We start from the raw sequence: 18,698 nt of genomic DNA on the forward strand, positions 1-18,698 counted from the left end.
TTATTGCGATGATCGATTTGGTTTTACAGGGTGAACATCCCTAATCTCCAACCCTGAAATGCTCCGAAAGATGCCACAAGAAAGAAACCCCATGCTTCGAATCTTTATGTCACATATAATGTCATTAAAAATATTTAATGAAATTACTTAGAGATTATCTATACATATATGAAAGGTAAGTAAATTCTGTATTTAGACTCGGGTCCTATCCTAGGATATTTCCTTATGATATGCAAAAGTCTCTATATATTTTCTCTTTTTCATGCTTCACATTCTGGTTTATCCTTTTGGGCTCTGGTTGTTTGGGATATGAGCTCTTTGCTTTTACACTTTCACCTGTGCTCCATTATTTTTCAATATTCCTTATTTTAGAAAACATATATTTCTTTAATTGTTAATGGGGTAGAAATGGCATTTTAAATCCTTTTACTGCTGAAAAAGAATGCCTAACCTGGTGCTTATTAAATGGAAAAAATATATTTGTATTTACATGTCTCTGTGTGTGCCACATGTGCACAGGTGCCCATGGGAGCCGGAGGAGGGTACCAGGCCCCGGGAGCCATGAACTGCTGGATGTGGGTTGTGGGTGTTGGACTTGGGTCCTCTGGGAGAGCAGCCTTTAATCACTAGGCCTCTCTCCAGACCTTTCTGAGACGTTAGTACATATAAAAATCCCCACAAAGTCTCACAGGATAGATCAACCACCAGGTTCTACTCTAGAGATTCTGATGCCATAAGTTTGGCCTAGAGTCAAAGAATTCACACTTCAGATGAACTTCAAGGGGCGGCAGATCCAGCTGGTATGGGACCCCACTCTGAGCAGAGTCGGACAAGCCAGCCCTTTGCTGTGCACAACGTTGGGACCCTTTACTCATCAATCTACGTCTCTCTTTTTCTTGCAGTTTTTATTATCTGGGGGAATGGGCGGCCTCACATAGCTCAGGCTGGCCCTGAACTCACTCTGAGCTGAAGATGGCTGTGCCACCAGACTGGCCCTGAACTCAATCTGCAGCTGTGGCATGCACTCCCACGTTTGGTTCACGGGGTACTGAAGATCACACCCAGGACGGTTTGTGCATGTTAGGCAAGTACCTACCTAACCTACCAGCTGAGCTAATCCTGGTCCTTTTTGGTAACTCACCTCTGTATTTAGATTAATTGTTACACACACACACACACACACACACACACACACACACACACACACACACACAACTTCCATAATTAGATTTACAATGATTTAAACTTACTTGTTCAGAGTTCACAGTCCTCTTACCCTATAGCCTCCCAAGTGCCTACACATGATCTATCTATCAGTTCCCTGAATATATTCCTTCAAAAAATAAGTTGTTTTTTTGTCCTGAATCCCCTCATTTTTATTTGCACACCAATTCCAATGTGCTCTGGTGTAAAATTCTTCCAGCGTCTTTCCTTCCAAGCACACCCACTTTCTTCGGATAAACAATGTTGCAGAGAAGTCTCACCAAGTCTACTTGGAACTCAGGGGTAGAAACAACTTGTTTTATACATGTGGCTATCTCAGTTTTTCTCTTCCTGCCTACACTTTTAGAGCCACTAAGACCTACTGATGGTAGGATCTCCTTACGCTGACTCTGCCTGCACTCCGACAGCCTTTCAGACACACACCCACTCAGCAAGTTTCTTCTGTCAGATCTTTATATTCTTTATCTGGCATACGGTCACACCATCAGCCCCCTGGGGCTGGCTGCCTGTTCTCACATCTCTGACCGTCTTCTGTTAACCGCTGTCCTTCATGGTGCCAGTTTTGTGCAGATCAATTCTGTCATTACTGACATGAAACTTTCATTCTGCTCTTGTGTTTTGTTTCCCCCAAATCCTTTCTCATCTTACTCTGTGCTGTGCCTATCCATCTTACGCTCATGTCTGTTCATCATCCTATCTCAGGCTCCTTTACCACAGGGTCATCCAAAGGACGAACTGAATTACCCAAGTGCAGGGCCATGTCTGTCACCCAAGACAAGTCTGCCGAAGACACACAAGTTCAACGTGGTTCCTGTCCTTAGGGTCTGTAAGGGAGAAATGTCTCTGTCTACAGGTGGTTGCCCTAGTTGACTTTGTTCACTGACATGCTCCTCGAATGACATAAGTCATCGCCCTCTGAGCACCTAGAATGTTCCAGACACAGTGCTACAGCATACGTAGTCTGTGACCTCATTAACATCTACCAAGTCTGCAGGGAGCACTTCCCTCACCACTATGGGAGGCTCAAGTATAAGCGGCTAACAGACTGGGGGAAACCATAAACAAGCTGACTGAAATAAGGCTGTGGACTGGCTGCCTTCACTACCCTGCTCTTGACCCCACCCTGTCTATAGCTCCTTGAAGGCGAATCTCCTGAGACTGTCTAGCCCAGCCAACAGGCAGGTACACAGTTGCAAGGCTGGAGCCACAGCCTTTCCAGCAGAGTGGCTCAGGCCACCTCCCTCACCCAGCCCCGCCAGCCCTTGGCCCCAGGGTCCCGCATACTTGGTCCAATTTTCTGGAAAGGCTCCGGAGGCTCCTCCTTCACCTCATCCGAGGCCACAACACCTTGGTCAAAGGGGTCTGTGGGAGAACACATGACCTTAGCATGCTGGTCACCCAGGACACAGGAACCCAGCTGGAGACAGAGAAAATGGACAGCCACAAAGACTTACCTGCCCGATTCTCGGGAGCCCCTTCCACACTGAACACTGTACCCAGGCGGGAGGCGACAGCCGCAGGAGGAAAAGAGCAAACAGAAGCCCTGTTAGTCCCTGGCCACAGTTACCTCTTTGGGTCATGCCTAGCGTCATGGGGAGGCCTGACCTGGCCCTTGAGAAAACACAGGAAGGCAGGGCCATGGTAGGGCACATCTTCATCCTGGCCCATTCCTCTTCCTCACTAGGGGCAGGGGCCCACCCCAGACACTTGCTGCTCAGAAAGCCCCAGCATGTATGTGACAGCAGAGGAAATTCAAGGGGATGAGAGGGAAAAGGGAGGTGAGGGGAGGTCATGGCAGAGGCAACCTGGTGTTATATCACTGTTCAGTGGCTGAGGTGGAGGGCCAGACAGCAAACCTCAAGTCCTTTTTGGACCTACAACACTCTTCCTAGGAGTTTAGATGAATGTCTTGAACTTATTGTTCTAACTTCCGCCTCTATAATCTAAGATGCTCAGAGGACATCATTCATCTCAATAAATTGGTTTAATGTTACTACATCATGCAAAGACCCAAAATAAAATTAAAATGACATGAGAGAAACTCAACATTCCTATAAAAGCTCTAGCAGTTCCATTTGAATCAGCCACAGAGAGAATGTGGAAACACAGGGACAATCCCTTCCCAGAATCTTGCGACAGAGATCCCTCTCTTCAGGACTCTGGCACTGTGTGGGGACAGACTCCCAAGAGTGAGGGGCCTGACTCACCATCCACAGCGTGAAGGTCTCGGTGCTCCTGGAAGCAGCTGTAGTATTTGTATTTCTTCCCACAGATGTCACACGTGTACCTGAAATTGTCTGGTAGGGGAACAGAAAGACACCGAGTTTAGTGGAAAGACACTGGTCACCTGGGGTGAGGCTGCTGGTCAATACACTAGACTCTGGAACCAAGATGGGACCAACCAGCTGATCCTGAGCCGTCTGGGTCCAGGGACTGCACAGCTTCTCTGAACAGTCAAAGTAGATGTCCTGCTCACTCCCTGGACCTCTGAGCAGCTCCTCCTCCATGCTCAGCAAGGTCCCCCTCCAGACCTGCATCATTTTCTACTCCAGGGCATCTTAGAACACACGCTGGGACTACAAGGCCTGAATTGAGACAACAGGAGCCCTTTGTGGAGAATCGTGACACCTGGGAGCTCTGACTCCAAACCCAACTCCTCAACCCTCCCTGTGAGACCTGGGCACTCCAGGCCCTGATTCTAGATGAGTCTCATCTCCCATCATGGAAGAGCACTACCACATTCCCCGGGTAAAGGCCAGATATAACCGTGAGCAAGGTGCTGGACCAGGCCCTTCCCGGGTGTTCTCTCAACCAGTCTTCAATAGAGGGGAGAAGCAATCTCTCATAAATGAGCAAACTAGAGAGACATGGTCTGCCCCAAGTCCTAGAGTGAGGTGGACTGGCTTCACAGATATGTTGATGGCCCTCACAGCTCATGCCCACACCCTGTGTGACTCCTCTCAGGGTCTTTCTAATTAGGAGAATGTGGCCCAAGTGACAAGCTGTCACTCTGGACACTAGGTGGCAGGCAACCAGGGAACTGGCCTTGCACACGCCACCTGACCCTGTTCAGCCTGTGGTTGGTTGCTATGTTCTTAGGTCATGGGCAGATGCAGGGGGCAGGTGGTCCAGAGCCCTGCAAGCCACACTTTCCCTAGCAAACCTGAAAGAAAGCCCTACCAGCTGAGCCCAGGGATGAGGCCACAGCTCTGATCAAATCTGCCTGAGGTCCTGTGGGAATCTCTACGCCAGAGGACCCCGAAAAGCCACACCATAGAAATTCCCAGCCATAGAAATGGGGAGAAAGCAGGGTGGGCTGCTTTGAGTCATTAACATTGGTCCAAGTTTGCCTGTTTCCTGGGCCTCCCACAGCGAGGCTAGTAGCACCCAGACCCATACCTCGCCCTCCAGGGCACACTCTCCTGCATTTGGACAGGCTCAGACCTGGTGAAATGTGTCCCTCTGGTTGCTCTATGGAGGGCCCCTCAATTCTATCTCCCCAGGGCCCCAGGACTCAGAGGTAAGGCAGTTTACTCAGGGCTGCACAGAGAGAAGAAAGAGCTAGGGACCAATATTCACTGAACTTCTAGCCAGAGCCAAGTCAGGGTTCACAGCCTTTCCTTGCTGGGATAAACCATGCTGGGCCACTTTGTTCTGGCCCCATTCCCTGCTCCTCAGCACCCAGTACAGGAGTAAAAAAATACTCCATGCCAAGGCTGCTCCATCTGTGGAAGAAAGGGGGAGAAGGCTTCCAGTCCCTTCTCAGCTGGACTCGGGATGGAGGACATCAGTCACCCTTCTTCCCACTTCTGCCCAGCTCATCCCTGGAACTGGTGGCCCCTAAAGGTGTCGTAGCAGACACCAGGGCTGCAGAGATGAACTGTCACTAAGGAGCCACAGTTTGGGAAGTAGTAGACATTCACAGGGTGTGAGTACCAGGGTCTTTCAAAGGAGAGCTGGGAGTGGGGGGTGAGAGGTGTGGTATCTGCCCCCTCATTTTCCCTATCTAAATTTTGAAGTAGGGGGCACAGATCAGGTGGTTCCGGGTCCTTTCTTCGGCTTCTACTTCAGCATCACCCCCTTTCCCATGACAAGCCAGGCAGCTCAGAGAGACTCCTTCCTTTCACTCCGGACCACCTAGCCCATAACCCTCAGCTTCTCCGGCAGTTCCACCATCTTCTCTGGATGCCAGCAGGGAAAGCTACTGGGGCTAACCCAGATGAGGTTTCGTCCTGTTGTCCAGAGCTGTCTGCCCTCTGCGGATGCTGCTCACTCGGCTCTCATGTATCTCTGCCCACTGCCTCTACTGTCACCAGGCCCACTTCTCTTCCCACAGGCCACATTTCCCAGCTCCAATAAAACACAGACGCCCCCCCCCCAGCTTTCTGAGACTGAAAATCACCCCCATCTGCCCTGCTGAATCTGCACTGTCTCCTCATGTTCCGGAACTTTAATGGAGGAGTTTAACAGGAAGAGTGTTATTCCCAAAAGCGTCTGCCAATGAAACAGTTCTCACAAGAGAGCCCGGCATCTCAGGAATGCCACGGTGGACCTGCTACGGGAGGTAGATTCTGGAGCGAGACACCTAAGCCCAAACTCCACTCTACTATTGATAAAAATGTGACTGAATTGGGACACACTCCCTAATGCCTCTGTGAGATGGGAATAGCAGCTCCTTGTAATGAAGAAAGGAAAAAGGAAAAAGATCCAGCTGTAGGGCATTTTCTTAATTAGTGATTGATAGCAAAGGGCCCAACCCATTTTAAGAGACACTGTCCCTGGGCTGGTGGTTCTGGGTTCTATAAGAAAGCAGGCTGAACAAGTCATGAGAAGCAAACCACTGAGCAGTTCCCCTCCATGGCCTCTGCATCAGCTCCTGCCTCCATGTTCAGGTTCCTGCCTTTTCAGTTCCTGTCCTGACTTCCTTCAGTGATGAACAGTGATGAGGAAGTGTAAGGCAAGTAAACCCTTTCCTCCCCAGGCTGCTTTTGGTCATGATGTTCATCACAGCAATAGAAATCCTAACTAAGACAGAACACAATGGTTACCACCCCAACTAACAGGGTAAATGTCACATGGCAGGGTTTCCCAAAGACCTAGGAGACGGAGATGGAGCTCGGGGAGTGTACTGCAGGGACTGACTGGTCTTTGATCTGATACTGAAAGATGGATGCGTGGACAGGTGTATCTCTCTTTCTGTATGTGACGGGATTATCTCCCTGCTAAATGTTATCCAGGCCCAGCCGCACAGCTAACAAACTACATGACTTCCACACCTGGGACTAGGGGTCTTCGTGTGCAAAGCGGCAGGGTGGAGTTGGCATTTTCCACAGGAACCTTCCAGTCCCAATGCTCTACCGCTCTGTGTCAAGGCTGATCCAGCAGCTCACTAGACACAGAGCACTGCTGCTGACATAAGACCAAGACGATGGCATCCTGGCCTGGAAAAATGAAGGCGCCCAGGGAGGCCAAGGAAGAAAGGATAAGTAGGGAAGGTTGTTAAATGTGTGGCTGACCACGGGGTTGAGAGAAGAAGGGGGCACCTAGTGAAGCAGACAGACAGGGCTGGGCTGGGGAGAGGTAGCTGCTGTGCCTCCCAGCTAGATTCTACGGCAGGCTGATAGCCAAGCTGAACACAGCAGACCATTTCAACTTTGCTTACCTTCCCAGAGTGGATAGCTCACGAAGGACATTCTCGGGGCTTAGCCTCAAGCAGGGCCCTTCTTCAGGTCAACCCTAACCTCTTTTGTTTTTGAGTGACATTTGTTATCTTTAAGTGCAGTGGTGCAACAGACACAAGCAACAAGGGGACATACTGGGTCACTAGGACAGACGCCAACTTTACTGGTAGAATGTAACCTCACGGTATCCCCTTGGAGTCCCCACTACAAGTGAAGGGCTGACGATGGAGACTCCACGACCCTGGCACAGCCTCCTCACCATCTATCTGCTCCTCTACAGCAAACACTTCTTGACCCCTACAGAACAAAGTGTTGGGGTATTAAGCAAGCAGCTTGATCATGTTCTACCCACAAAGTCCTGAGGAACGGAACCCTTGGCTCGAGAAGCAGAAGGCAGACCCTTTCAAGGGTGCCTAATCTCCTGACTTCCCTATGCCTATGCTTTCTGACAGTCGTAGGAGATGATTCCCTCGAGAGCTCAGTGCACACAGCGTGGGTGGCTAGACCTCACCCATCCCTCATTTCTGTATGCGGCCCTTTATGTGAGCGTACTTACTTAGCCACTCCCAAGGCTAGGCATCTGGGGGCCTCTGCATTAGAACTGCCAGGAACAACTCACTAAGAACAACCTAGTTCATATCTTCTGATGGAGATGGGCCTAGACACGTGCCCCATCACTAAGGGTAGAGTTTTTGAGGCTCATGTTGTGCACAGGGGTGTGAGGGATGGTGGGAGGGCAGAGCGTATCATCCCATGGGGTTTGAGTTGGAGCGAGGGCAAGCAGGACTTGTAAGAAAGTATCACAGGCCCCAGCATCTGGAACCAACTGTGCCCAAGGCTGAGGGTCCTCCAAGAAAACTTTCCGAGCACAGGCTAAGAACCCCAGGCCCATGAACAGGTCCAAAGCACAGGGAAGGTTGATTCCTCTTGGAGATATTCAAGGTGGCATAGGACACCCATAGCAAAGATGTCAGCTATGCCCACATGAACACTCAAGGTTTCCCAAGGTTACTTGGCTAGAGAACCCTTTTTTTAAGAGAACCCTCCTCAGAATGTGCAAGCTATGGAACCCACTTTGAGGAGGCCTGCTCTGACTTCGTAAGGCCCCTCTGGCCCCAAGGCCTGGCAACCTTTTTCTCAAAGGCTACTAAAGGCTGTTCTGGGAGGAAGGAACAGCTCCTTTCCAGGCCCAGTGTTTGGCTCCCACCCACCCGGGAGGTAGGAAAAGTACTCACTGCTCTGGGAGGCGCCCTCCCCTGAGGTGGCTTCGGTATCTGCAGGAAAAAGAGAGAGGAAGGAGGTAGCCAATTGGCAGAGGTGACGGCAGGGCAGCGCCGTGCTAAGGGAGAGACTGAGTGGGACAGCTGGAGGGAGTCCGGAAGTGCTGTCCACGCCTGGATCCTGTGAGGGACAGGGTCACCTCAGCCTGAACGTGGGTGTCTCTTCCCAGCCACCTGGCTCAGGAGGGGCACGTGCCAGCTCCTTTGTCCCCAGAATTTCAGCTGCTGGCTCCTCTCTTGAGTTGTCAAGAGGAACATGAGATGATGTGAGCAGAGGGCCCATGGGGGAGGGGCAGGTGACACTCCTACTGAGCATCCCCAGAACCCTCAAGGCCGAAACTAGGGCCTGATCCCCCCCCACACACACACACTATTTCTCCCATCTCCAGAAGGCTTCTCCCTTCCTCCATGCCCCCCTCCTATGGTTGATCTCTAGGGCCATCAGCACATGGGGCCTCACCTCGGTGCGCCCGCACGTGGGTCTGGAAGCAGTTGTAGTACTTGTACTTCTTGCCGCAGATGCCGCATTCATAGGACCCTGGAAAAGAGCAGGGAGGGCTGGTAAACCACCTTGCCACCATGAGGCCCTGGACCAAATGTCACTGGGCAGGGAGGGTCCCTTGGCAGACAAAGGAGCAATGAGGATCAACAGAGAAGGCATTGAGTTGGGGTTCACAAAGCTCAGCTTCACACCTACCTGCAACCACCTCTGTTCCCTGGCTTCCAGATCCTGCACTCACACATTGAGAGGAAAGAGAAGGCCCTAGGGTGCTCTGTGATGGGCTACCATACCATGAAGATGTCGCTCCTTAATTCCAGGCTGATCTGTTCCCAGCGCGGGACAGAGAGGAAGACTACAGGCCTCACACCAGGCCACAGGGCTTTAGGTCCCCATTATGCACCTACCAGCATCTGACCTTGGTAATTTCTCCAGACACAGTAGGCTGTGGCCTGCGCACTTCCCTCTGGTTCTTCACTCCCCCTAGCAAATGTCCAGTCCCACAAGAGACAAGCTCACCAAACATAGCAGTTCATATCTGCTGAGGAGCCATGGTACTCAGACACAGAGAACACCCCACAACCAACACACACACACACACACGAGAGAGAGAGAGAGAGAGAGAGAGAGAGAGAGAGAGACTGACTTCTGCTGCTTGGGCCTTTTCCCAGGTACAGAGAACTAAAATGGTTGATCCTCAAAGGAACCCAAAAATGACCCACCATGTAGAGCCTGGGACAAAATCCATGGAAGCGAGACTGGACACAGCCAACAGGACCTAACCTGGTAGGAACCCCAGGTAAAGAGCCTGCCCATCTCCGATGGGCAGAGCCCTCCTGCAGACCTGGGGCTACCTGGGCACAGCTTCCACCTTCTAGAACATCAACATCAGGAAGCATGTTGAAGAGGTCACACTCAAGCTGCTGGGGCTGGGGGCCTAGGCATGTGCCTTTTCTCGCACCCACCAGTCAAGGTGGGACACACCACTCCTTCAGTGCAGGTCCAGAGAAGGAGCTCAGCTCTGCCGTGCACGGGCTGTGCCTAAGTTTCTTCTCTGGAGAAGGCAAGGGCGTCAACAGGAAGACTGAATACAGAAGAACCATGTTCCCTGCAGGTGCATGGGAGTGACCGCGATTGCTAACGGCCACTCCCTCTTCAGTCGGACACCCTGGGAGAGTCCATATGCCAAGCCCACCCCTCCACTAGAACTCCCTTTCCCGTCTGTGGCTTGGATTCCTCCCGTGCCAACAGGACTGTGGCTCCTGCCTCTCACAGCGAGAGCAAGGCGCACAGACAGCACACGAGCCATGGGCACAGAAGTACTAGGGCAGTCAGCGGGTCTGAACCTGTGGGTTGAGACCCCTTTGGGGAGTCAAATGACCCCCTCTTAGGGGTCACCTAAGACCACAGGAAAACACAGATATTTAGATTATGACTCATAAAAGTCGTAAAATTGCAGTTATGAAGTAGCAACAAAAATTTTGTAGTTGGGGTCACCACAACAGGAGGAATTAAGGGGCTGCAGCACGAGGAAGGTGAGAAGCACTGTTCTAAGAGGCAGTGGTTGCTGCCTGTGTTACGTGAGTACTTCAGGGCCACTGCCATCCTAATGCCACACAGCACCGAGCAGTTTGCCTTTTAGGGCTTTGCATATACATCACCCCTGCCATACTGGGAAAGACACAAACACAGCAATAGAGCACACCTACTTCTTTGCATTCAGCCCTGTAGCCTGCACACAGCAAGCACGCAGTACTTCATGGTGGCTTGCTACTGTGCACATCAATCACCAACCGATAACTTCTGGACTTTCTTCTTGGCGCCTCCACCCACTCTAACAGTTTCTGCCAGTTTCTTTCCACCAACCAAGGACTTATTGAGCATTTGCGATGGCCAGGCATTGAGGCTCAGCAGTGAAATAGATGTGGTCCTTGCGCTCCATCTAATGGGGGGCAGATAGGTCAGCAGGCCTGGGGATAACTTGGTGATGGTGTTGTGACAGCCAGAGGAGGACCTGGAGGCTCGAGGTGGGACCCTGGCCCAGCTGGAGTGAGGAGGGTGTCTACAGAGTCAATACTGTTTCTAACCAGGGACTTTAAGGCAAGCCATCTTCTGTCTGTGGAAAGCTGGGGATTCATGCTGCCTGTGTGAGACCTCTGACCACCTCCCTAGCCCTGGCAGGGTATAGATGAGCTCCACACGCTGGCCGGAGGGACTTCCAAGCTCACCTTCCAGTTGCCCTCAGTCTCGGGGCTCTAAGTTTCCTGTGGGCAGAAGGTGTTAAATGGACAGAGAAATGAGAAGCCCATGAGAGTAGTGGTCTCACTCAGCAGTCAGGGCAACCAGCCCAGGTCTAAACCTGAACTCCCTGAGAGGAGTCAGGAAAAGCCCCAGGATTCCTCTCTGTGAAACAACAGCCAGGAGAAGCAGTGTAACTCTGTCCTTAGTATATGGCCTGGTAGAGCAGGCACTCAGGAAGCGAGAGCTGTGGCTACCACCAGCATTTCAAGTATTTTCTTCAGAATCAAAGTTCTAGAATGCACAGGAGGAGAAGGCTCACAGCCAACAGAGAAAGTGCTCAACACATGCCCTGTGCTGGTGGACACAAAGCTGCAGCAGGCTGGGAAGCCCTGCCGGGAAGGACTAAGGTACCTAACACAGATAGCTGTGGGACCCTTCTTCTCCTGTGACTGTCAGTGACTAATAGAAGTCTTGCTGAAATGGTCCAGAGAGTCTAGACCACCAGATTTCCAGGTGTCCTGTCAACCCTGAGGGTAGACTCAAGATTTACTCAAAATGGCCGGATGGGGAGGTGGGGTGGCCATTTAGGCCCTGAGATCCCAGCAGAGTTTGCTCAGGGGATGCAGCTGGCAGCCATGGCCAACTGTACCCACTCTCCATGCTGACCCAGTCAGGCCACACCCCTTAGCCATCACGTACCAGATGCACATCTCAAAGCTTGGTCAAAAATCCAGGTCCCTGAATACCGGCTCCGAATAGATCCACCGTGGGGGCTGCCTTCTGGAGCTTTTCCATCTGAATGATGTAAGAAATCAGAAAGAGCCCTTAACGTTGGAGAATGCCTTATGCTTGAGTTTAGGGTCAAGGCCAGCTGGGAAAGGGGTGGCCAGCAGCAGCTAGGCTCAAAAGGCCTCGGTCTCCCTACCTGATGTTAGTAAGAATAGGTAGGACCATGTGGCAACGGCTTCACTTGAGCACTTCTGCCGGCACTGGGTGAGGTGGCACATGCCTATAATCCCAGATCTCAGGAAGCTGAGCTGGGAGGATGGCAGGTTCAGGGTTAGCTTGCTATACTACCTAGTGAATCTTAGGTTAGCCTGAGCTAAAGAGCTAGACCTTTCTCAAAACAAACAAGCAGGGCTGGGGAGACAGTTCAGCTGGTGGAGCACTAGCCTTACAAACACAGGGTCTAGATGTGGTCCCCACAAACCACGTAAAGACTGTGGTCCACACTCAGGAGTGCTGCATAGACACACCGGTCAGGACAGACAGATCTCTGGTGCTGGCTGGACAGCAAGCTTATCACAGTTGCTGAGTTCTGGGTCAACGAGAAACCCTGATTGGATCCAAACAAAAGGAGGGATGTGGTACCTGAGGAATGACACCTGAGCTACTGAGGTTGCCCTGTGGCCTCTACGCACGTGCATGCGTGTCTGCACACACTAGTTTGTGTATCCTTCCAAACATATATGTGCACACACATATAAAAAATAAGCCAAACACCAGTACTGACCATGGTCACTCATGTGTTCTCCAGGGCAGCTTGGAGAGCAGAAGCAACTGATAAGCCAACCCCCTTGAGGCTTTGTTTTCTTGGAATTCTCATTTGCACATGGACATAACCATACCCCATCAAATAAAACATTTCCAGGAAACTGATCCTTAAAGGAGACACATGGCATGCCCACTATGAGCTCTGTCCACTGCTCATGGCCACCTCTGACCCTTTCTGATGCTGGGGCACTGGAGAAATGCCTTTGGTACAATCCGCTCAGAACAACCCCCACCAGTGCCCCTTCCCCAGTGACTCCATCCTGCATGCATCCTGTTTTGCTGGCTCCCTTGGGAAACACTGCTGTGGCTGTCACCTGGGACATCTTGGAATGGGGCTGGCCTTTGACCCTGCACAGGTGGGGGAGCAGAGATGGAGACACAAACACTCAGGAATCTCTCCAGGCTACAGGGGTACAAGATGCCAGGTCGGGAGACTTCTCCCATTAATTCAACCCATCTTCAAAGCTCCAGGGGAGAGGGATAGCTATTATCTCCATATTTCAACAGAGGGAAAGGAGGACCCCCGTGTGTGACACATTCTGACCCAGGTTGGTCAGCTCCACCAAACTGGGTGTCAGCCCATCAGCTTCACAGGGGATATTCTCAGGGTAGTGCCTATGAGCAGTTCCCTTGCTTCCCTTCCCACCACCTTTCCAGTCCTCTGCATCACTGGTCCTGGCGGTGCCCAGGCCTGGGACTCTGGGGCTGGTGAAAATAAATGCTCAAAGCCAGTCTCCGGGATTCCAGAGCTAGCCCTACACCAGCAAAGCAAGGCCTCTTTCTGGATGCCAAGCAAGCTATGTACTCCTCAGCGGTAAGGTCACACATTCTATGGTCCTCACCAGATCTGACACCACTTACAGGACTCTCAGATCTGGGAGGGATTCTCTTGCTCTTGCCTGCCCAGTTCTGTCTTTCCCTGCCCCTGCTCTTGCTTTTGCTGCAAGATGGCTCCCAGGTCACAAACAGATCCTTGTTGGCAGCCCCCACCTAGCACTGTGCTGCATCCCTGGCAAAGGCTTTTGCCTGGAGACTTGGGGAAGAGGGATGTATAAGGGGACCAGAAAAGGAGGCAGTATTGTGAGGACAGATATGTGGGTAGGACCCCTGACTCCAAGTGTGAACACTCAGCTGCCATCCCCAGGGAAGCTTGGACACACAGAAAAATTGTAACGTGAAGGGCCTGCTTTGTTGGGGTTTCTGTCCTGCCTGGTACCCGCAGCTGTTTAACCCCAAAGAAAATCACACAGAGGTCTCCATAAGTTATAAACTGATTGGCCCATTAGCTCAGGTTTTATATTAGCTCTTATAACTTATATTAACCCACTGTTCTTATCTATGTTAGCCACATGGCTCGGTACCTTTTTCAGCAGGGCAGGTCACATCTTGCTTCATAGGTGGTTGAGACAGGACTGGCAGGAGAGCTTCCTTCTTCCCAGAATACCCCGGTTCTCCTTTCCCCGCCTTTAATTCCCGTCTGGCTACTGGCCAATCAGCATTTATTTAAAATGTAATTGACAGAATACAGAATTGTCCCCCACCATTTCCCCCTCTTTTTTTTAAATAAAGGAAAATATCCATAGTCCATTTGTTGGGAATGTGGGCATAGTTATTCAGGTGATTTCCTGCTGTTTGGGGATGCTGACAATCTTATGGGGGACCTAAAGAAAATTTAGAATTATAATCAAGTCCTGTGAGTCTTGATCATTTCAGGCAGCGGTCTTGAACCTGTTCTGGATGTAGAACTCTGACATCTGGGCCATCTGTTCCTACTGGAGATTTCTCAGGTGGCCTTCCTTGATCAAACCTGATCTTTCTTAACTCAGAATGAATCACAGCCTCTCATTTCCTGTGGAAACAAAAGAAAAACCTCTTCTCCAATGTAACATATCTTTTGACTTCAATTTTGAAGTCAAGGTATTTTCAAAATACCTATCTTGAATTAACTCAACAACATTTATAAGCAAATATCTTTTAGCAACTGTTGCTCCTTCCTCAGCATTCAAACAATTCAAAGAGAGCATAGTAGTAACATACAGTATCAAGATTATTATGTATTTTTAATCTTTATGTGGCTTTATTCTAACATCTATTTCTTTTACTTTTTTTTTTTTTTTTTTTACTTTTTGAGACAGGTTCTCTGTATATCTTTGGCTGAAATTCCCTCTATAGACTAGGCTATCCTTGGACTCACAGAGATCTGCCTGCCTCTGCCTCCCAAGTGCTGGGATTAAAGGCGTGCGCCACCACCGCCCGGCTTACTTTTACTTTTTGAGACAGGTTCTCTGTATATCTTTGGCTGAAATTCCCTCTGTAGACTAGGCTATCCTTGGACTCACAGAGATCTGCCTGTCTCTGCCTCCCAAGTGCTGGGGTTAAAGGTGTGCCTAGCACACCTTGAACTCACAGAGATCTGTCTGCTTCTGCCTCCCAGGCATTGGAATTAAAGGCGTATGCCACCATACCTTGAACTCACAGAGGTCCTCTATCTCTGCCTACCAAGTGTTGGGATTAAAGGTGTGTACCACCACACTCAGCTACTTTCTTTCTTTTTATAGTTTAAGGACTTTAACCTTTTTTTAAGCCTGCATATATATTTAACACACTATAAACACTGTAAACCATTTAAAGGTTTTCTTTGTCTTTGATTCTCTCTTTACTGTATATCTCTCTTTTTCTGACCACATGAGTCTTTAATTTACCAAGCAATATGGGTAGGATTAAAGTCGTGGCTTTGACAGCTAGATCCAGCCCATTCCTTAGCTTTCTGCGATTCCAGCCTCATAGCGGAGGTACTGGCTGTAGCCACATTTATTGCCACAACTCAATTTCAAGGTCTCTGCCAGCAAGCAAGCTGCAGCAGTGCACTCACAAACCACACTCAAATGCTCTATAGTCGGACCGCCTGCCTGAAAGAGTCAGAGTTTGCCCTGGCAGGACGGCCCAGAAAGCTGGCATTTTAAAATGATGCAGCTTTTTTCCTGCTACAGCTGAAAACCAAAAAGCATGCGTTCGGCTTTTCATCAACACCATTTAAGTGTTTAGTGGCAGGACCTTTTAAAAGAGCTGTAGGGTTTTGCAGCTAAAACTGAGTCAGGAAGCCTCTCTTAGATGAGAGCATTTGCCTACCTCTAGAAAGCAGAGCAGACCTGAGAAATTGCTGCTACCAAGAAAACATGCTTTACTCTACTCTTTCCCAAGCTTTCTGTGGATGCAGTATCCACGTGGGCGTCATTCTGTAACATGAAGGCTGGCTTCCTGTTTCATAAAAGAGTCTGCAAGACATTATGCAGGACACAGAAGAAAGTGTCTGAACTATCTTTAAAATTTCCTGCTTCGTGGAAATGTCTGCTGGATACTATGGGCCTGTAGGCTGAAGATGGATGCCCCAAAGTTACAGAAAAACTTTGGGCAACCTGTCCAGGCAGCGAGATGTCTCTGTCATTTCTAGAATTTTGGAAGTTGCTTACAATGCACTTCCTGTTTACTTAGGTAATATTGTATCCTTCTGGAGTCTCTGATGAAGTTGAAGAATGGATAGTTATAGTTATAGTTTTCCTTTGTTATGTTTTTTATATGTAATTTTACTATGTTAAAGTTAAAGCCTTCCTTTCCTTTTTAAACAGAAAAGGGGAAATTGTATAGGAGGGTCTTCTGTTTATGTATTGCTTTCATTGGCTAATCAATAAAGAAACTGCTTGGCCTGATAGGGCAGAACATAGGTAGGTGGGAAGAGTGAACTGAATTCTAGGAGGAAGGAAGCAGAGAGAGAGAGAGAGCTGCCATAGAGCTGCCAGGTCAGACATGCTGAATCTTTCCCAGTAAGCCACGACCTCGTGGTAACATACAGATTAACAGAAAATGGGTTGAATCAAGATGTGAGAGTTAGCCAATAAGAGGCTAGAGATAATGGGCCAGGCAGTAATTTAATTAATACAGTTTCTGTGTGATTATTTCAGGTGTAAGCTAGCCAGGCAGGATGGAACAGGGGCCCCATTCCCTTCAACACAAAATATAAAATGATAGACATGCAAAGGGGAGGAATGGAAGATCCCAGACACAAGGCTCATGGACATCTATCCCCCTCAGTTCCCAGAAACTATAGCAGCTGGTTCCAGAACTTGATGAAGACAGGGTGTGGATGTGGGAAGTTATGACAAGCAGGCTTCCTATGGCTCTCAAGGTCTTAGCCTCAAGCTGAACGCCCTCTGGAGCAGGGTCTTCTAAAAGGGTCACTGGAGGACAGTGACTTTAGGAAAACTGTCTCCCTGCTGCCAACGTCAAAGCACTCTCCCCATAAACCCAATGAATCAGACAGGTGGAAGCGCTGTGCACTGTCTCCTCTGTTGTTCTCTTCTCCAGCTTCTCCCAACTACCAAAGATACCTTACACTTTCACAGGGCCAGTGCTTCTCTGGAGCGGGATAACACTGAAGTCCTGAGCACAAAGAAGCGACTGGATCTAAAGCCTGGGGACAGATCCCGCTCTTCATTCAGGGACTTCCAATTCTCCACTTCCACTCTGAATGAAGACAGAGGGACTGCAGAAATGGCTCAGTTGGTGAAGTGCCCGCTGGACACCCACGAGGACCTGAGTTTGGAACCCCAGCACTTACACAAATGCCAGGTGTGGCACTGCACAGCTGCCTGCACAGTTGTGACCCTACTGCTGGACATGGCTAAGACAGAAGGCTCCAGATTCGGCAAGAGACCCAGTCTCAAAAACATAAAGACAGAGAGTAAGAAAGACACCCCAAGTGTGACTCCTGGCTTCCACACTCATATTCTTACACACACACACACACACACACACACACACACACACACACACACACACATAGAGAGAGAGAGAGAGAGAGAGAGAGAGAGAGAGAGAGAGAGAGAGATGTAAATGAAGAGGCCATTAAAAACACTGTCTGAAGACAGACCCCTCATGTGGTTTTTGGCAAACATCTTAGAAAGAGTTCAAAGAATTAGGAGACACCATGAAGCAGACCCCAGGGTCTCCAGCTTCCTGTTCACATGACCCAGCCTCCGAGCACCTTCCCTACAAACACAGAAGATCAGCATGAAGTGAGTCCAAGTCCTGTCTCATTCTAGCATTAAGAAATATTAATTCACAAATACATGAGCCAATTGAGAGAGAAAGAAAGCCTTATCCATCTTATTGAGAAGTGTACTTTTGATAACTTTTTATTTTTACACTTACTATTTATCTAAATTTGTTTTTGACAATTTGCATACTAATCATAACTCAATCTGAGAGAAAAATTAAAACGTTTTTAAAATGGAGAGCTTTATGATCTCAGGAAATTTTTTTCCTCCAGAAATTTCTATTTCAATTTATGTATCTCGTGTTGTGCAGATGAGTGTGAAACAGTGATCAATAAAAGACTTTCAAGCATAGAAAATGTATTACATTAGGATGAAATCCTGGGGGGGGGCTAGACACAGGAGTTCAAGGAGAAAATACGAAGACATAAAATTTCTGTCTGCTGAAGAGGAGCCTGTTCACATGCTTTCTGCAGAGACAACAGCGGGCCCTAAACAGCAGTGCCATTGTGATTACTTCCACAATTCCACCTTTAAAGAGCAATACAATATTCCAGGAATTATAATCTTTGCAACTGGTGACAAATGAGAGACAGTATTTTAGTAGGCACTGAATAGATGTCCGATGCACTGGTCTGGGGGTTCCTCTCGTCACTGCGGCCATCAGCTGACGCCGGGACCTATCTTGTGTGCTAGTCCACCTTTAAAGAACTATGGCTTCCCTGAGAGCCCTGCAGCTGTAACCCACTGAGCATTCCAAACACAGTGGGGAAGACCCCAGGTCTCTGACTTTCCAATAGGGATTCTCTACCTAGACCCCTTCCCAGTTTACCCCAGATGCAGAGTCAACAGCAGAGAAAACTGGGCCTGGAGGGCAGCCAGGACTCCTCCTTCCCTCATGGCTGTAGCAAAAAACTAAGTGTTGGCTCTGGCAGGCTCAGGTACCAAGACCTGCCAACAGCCTATTGAAATAGGAAATCCACTATCAGCTGGCACTACCAAGTAGAACCTGGCACCTTCGCCTCCTAGACTTGTCAAGGACCGAAGCCCATGTGGCTATGTCTGAGTAGCCATGGAACTCGTCACTCCATCCAGAGCCACAGCCCTGTGGCTTCCTACTGATTGGGGAGTTCCCTCTTCCTCCTCCACTCTCCTTCCCAGGATGGCT

General features: G+C 49.4%; 1 protein-coding gene across 1 annotated transcript in view; it reads right to left on the reverse strand.

Moving 5' to 3' along the window:
- Znf618 (zinc finger protein 618) overlaps positions 1 to 18,698 on the reverse strand; it is a 91,012-nt gene that overhangs the window by 34,561 nt on the left and 37,753 nt on the right. Inside the window, exons 4-9 of the mRNA XM_013348221.2 lie at positions 11,625 to 11,720; positions 8,646 to 8,723; positions 8,141 to 8,179; positions 3,432 to 3,521; positions 2,679 to 2,714; positions 2,509 to 2,586 (exon numbers count right to left, since the gene is read on the reverse strand). Of these exons, the coding sequence (XP_013203675.2) occupies positions 2,509 to 2,586; positions 2,679 to 2,714; positions 3,432 to 3,521; positions 8,141 to 8,179; positions 8,646 to 8,723; positions 11,625 to 11,720 (417 nt within the window). The remainder of the gene's footprint in view (positions 1 to 2,508; positions 2,587 to 2,678; positions 2,715 to 3,431; positions 3,522 to 8,140; positions 8,180 to 8,645; positions 8,724 to 11,624; positions 11,721 to 18,698) is intronic.

Source organism: Microtus ochrogaster, chromosome 10, assembly GCF_000317375.1.
Source record: "Microtus ochrogaster isolate Prairie Vole_2 chromosome 10, MicOch1.0, whole genome shotgun sequence".
In the NCBI taxonomy this organism is placed as follows: domain Eukaryota; kingdom Metazoa; phylum Chordata; class Mammalia; order Rodentia; family Cricetidae; genus Microtus; species Microtus ochrogaster.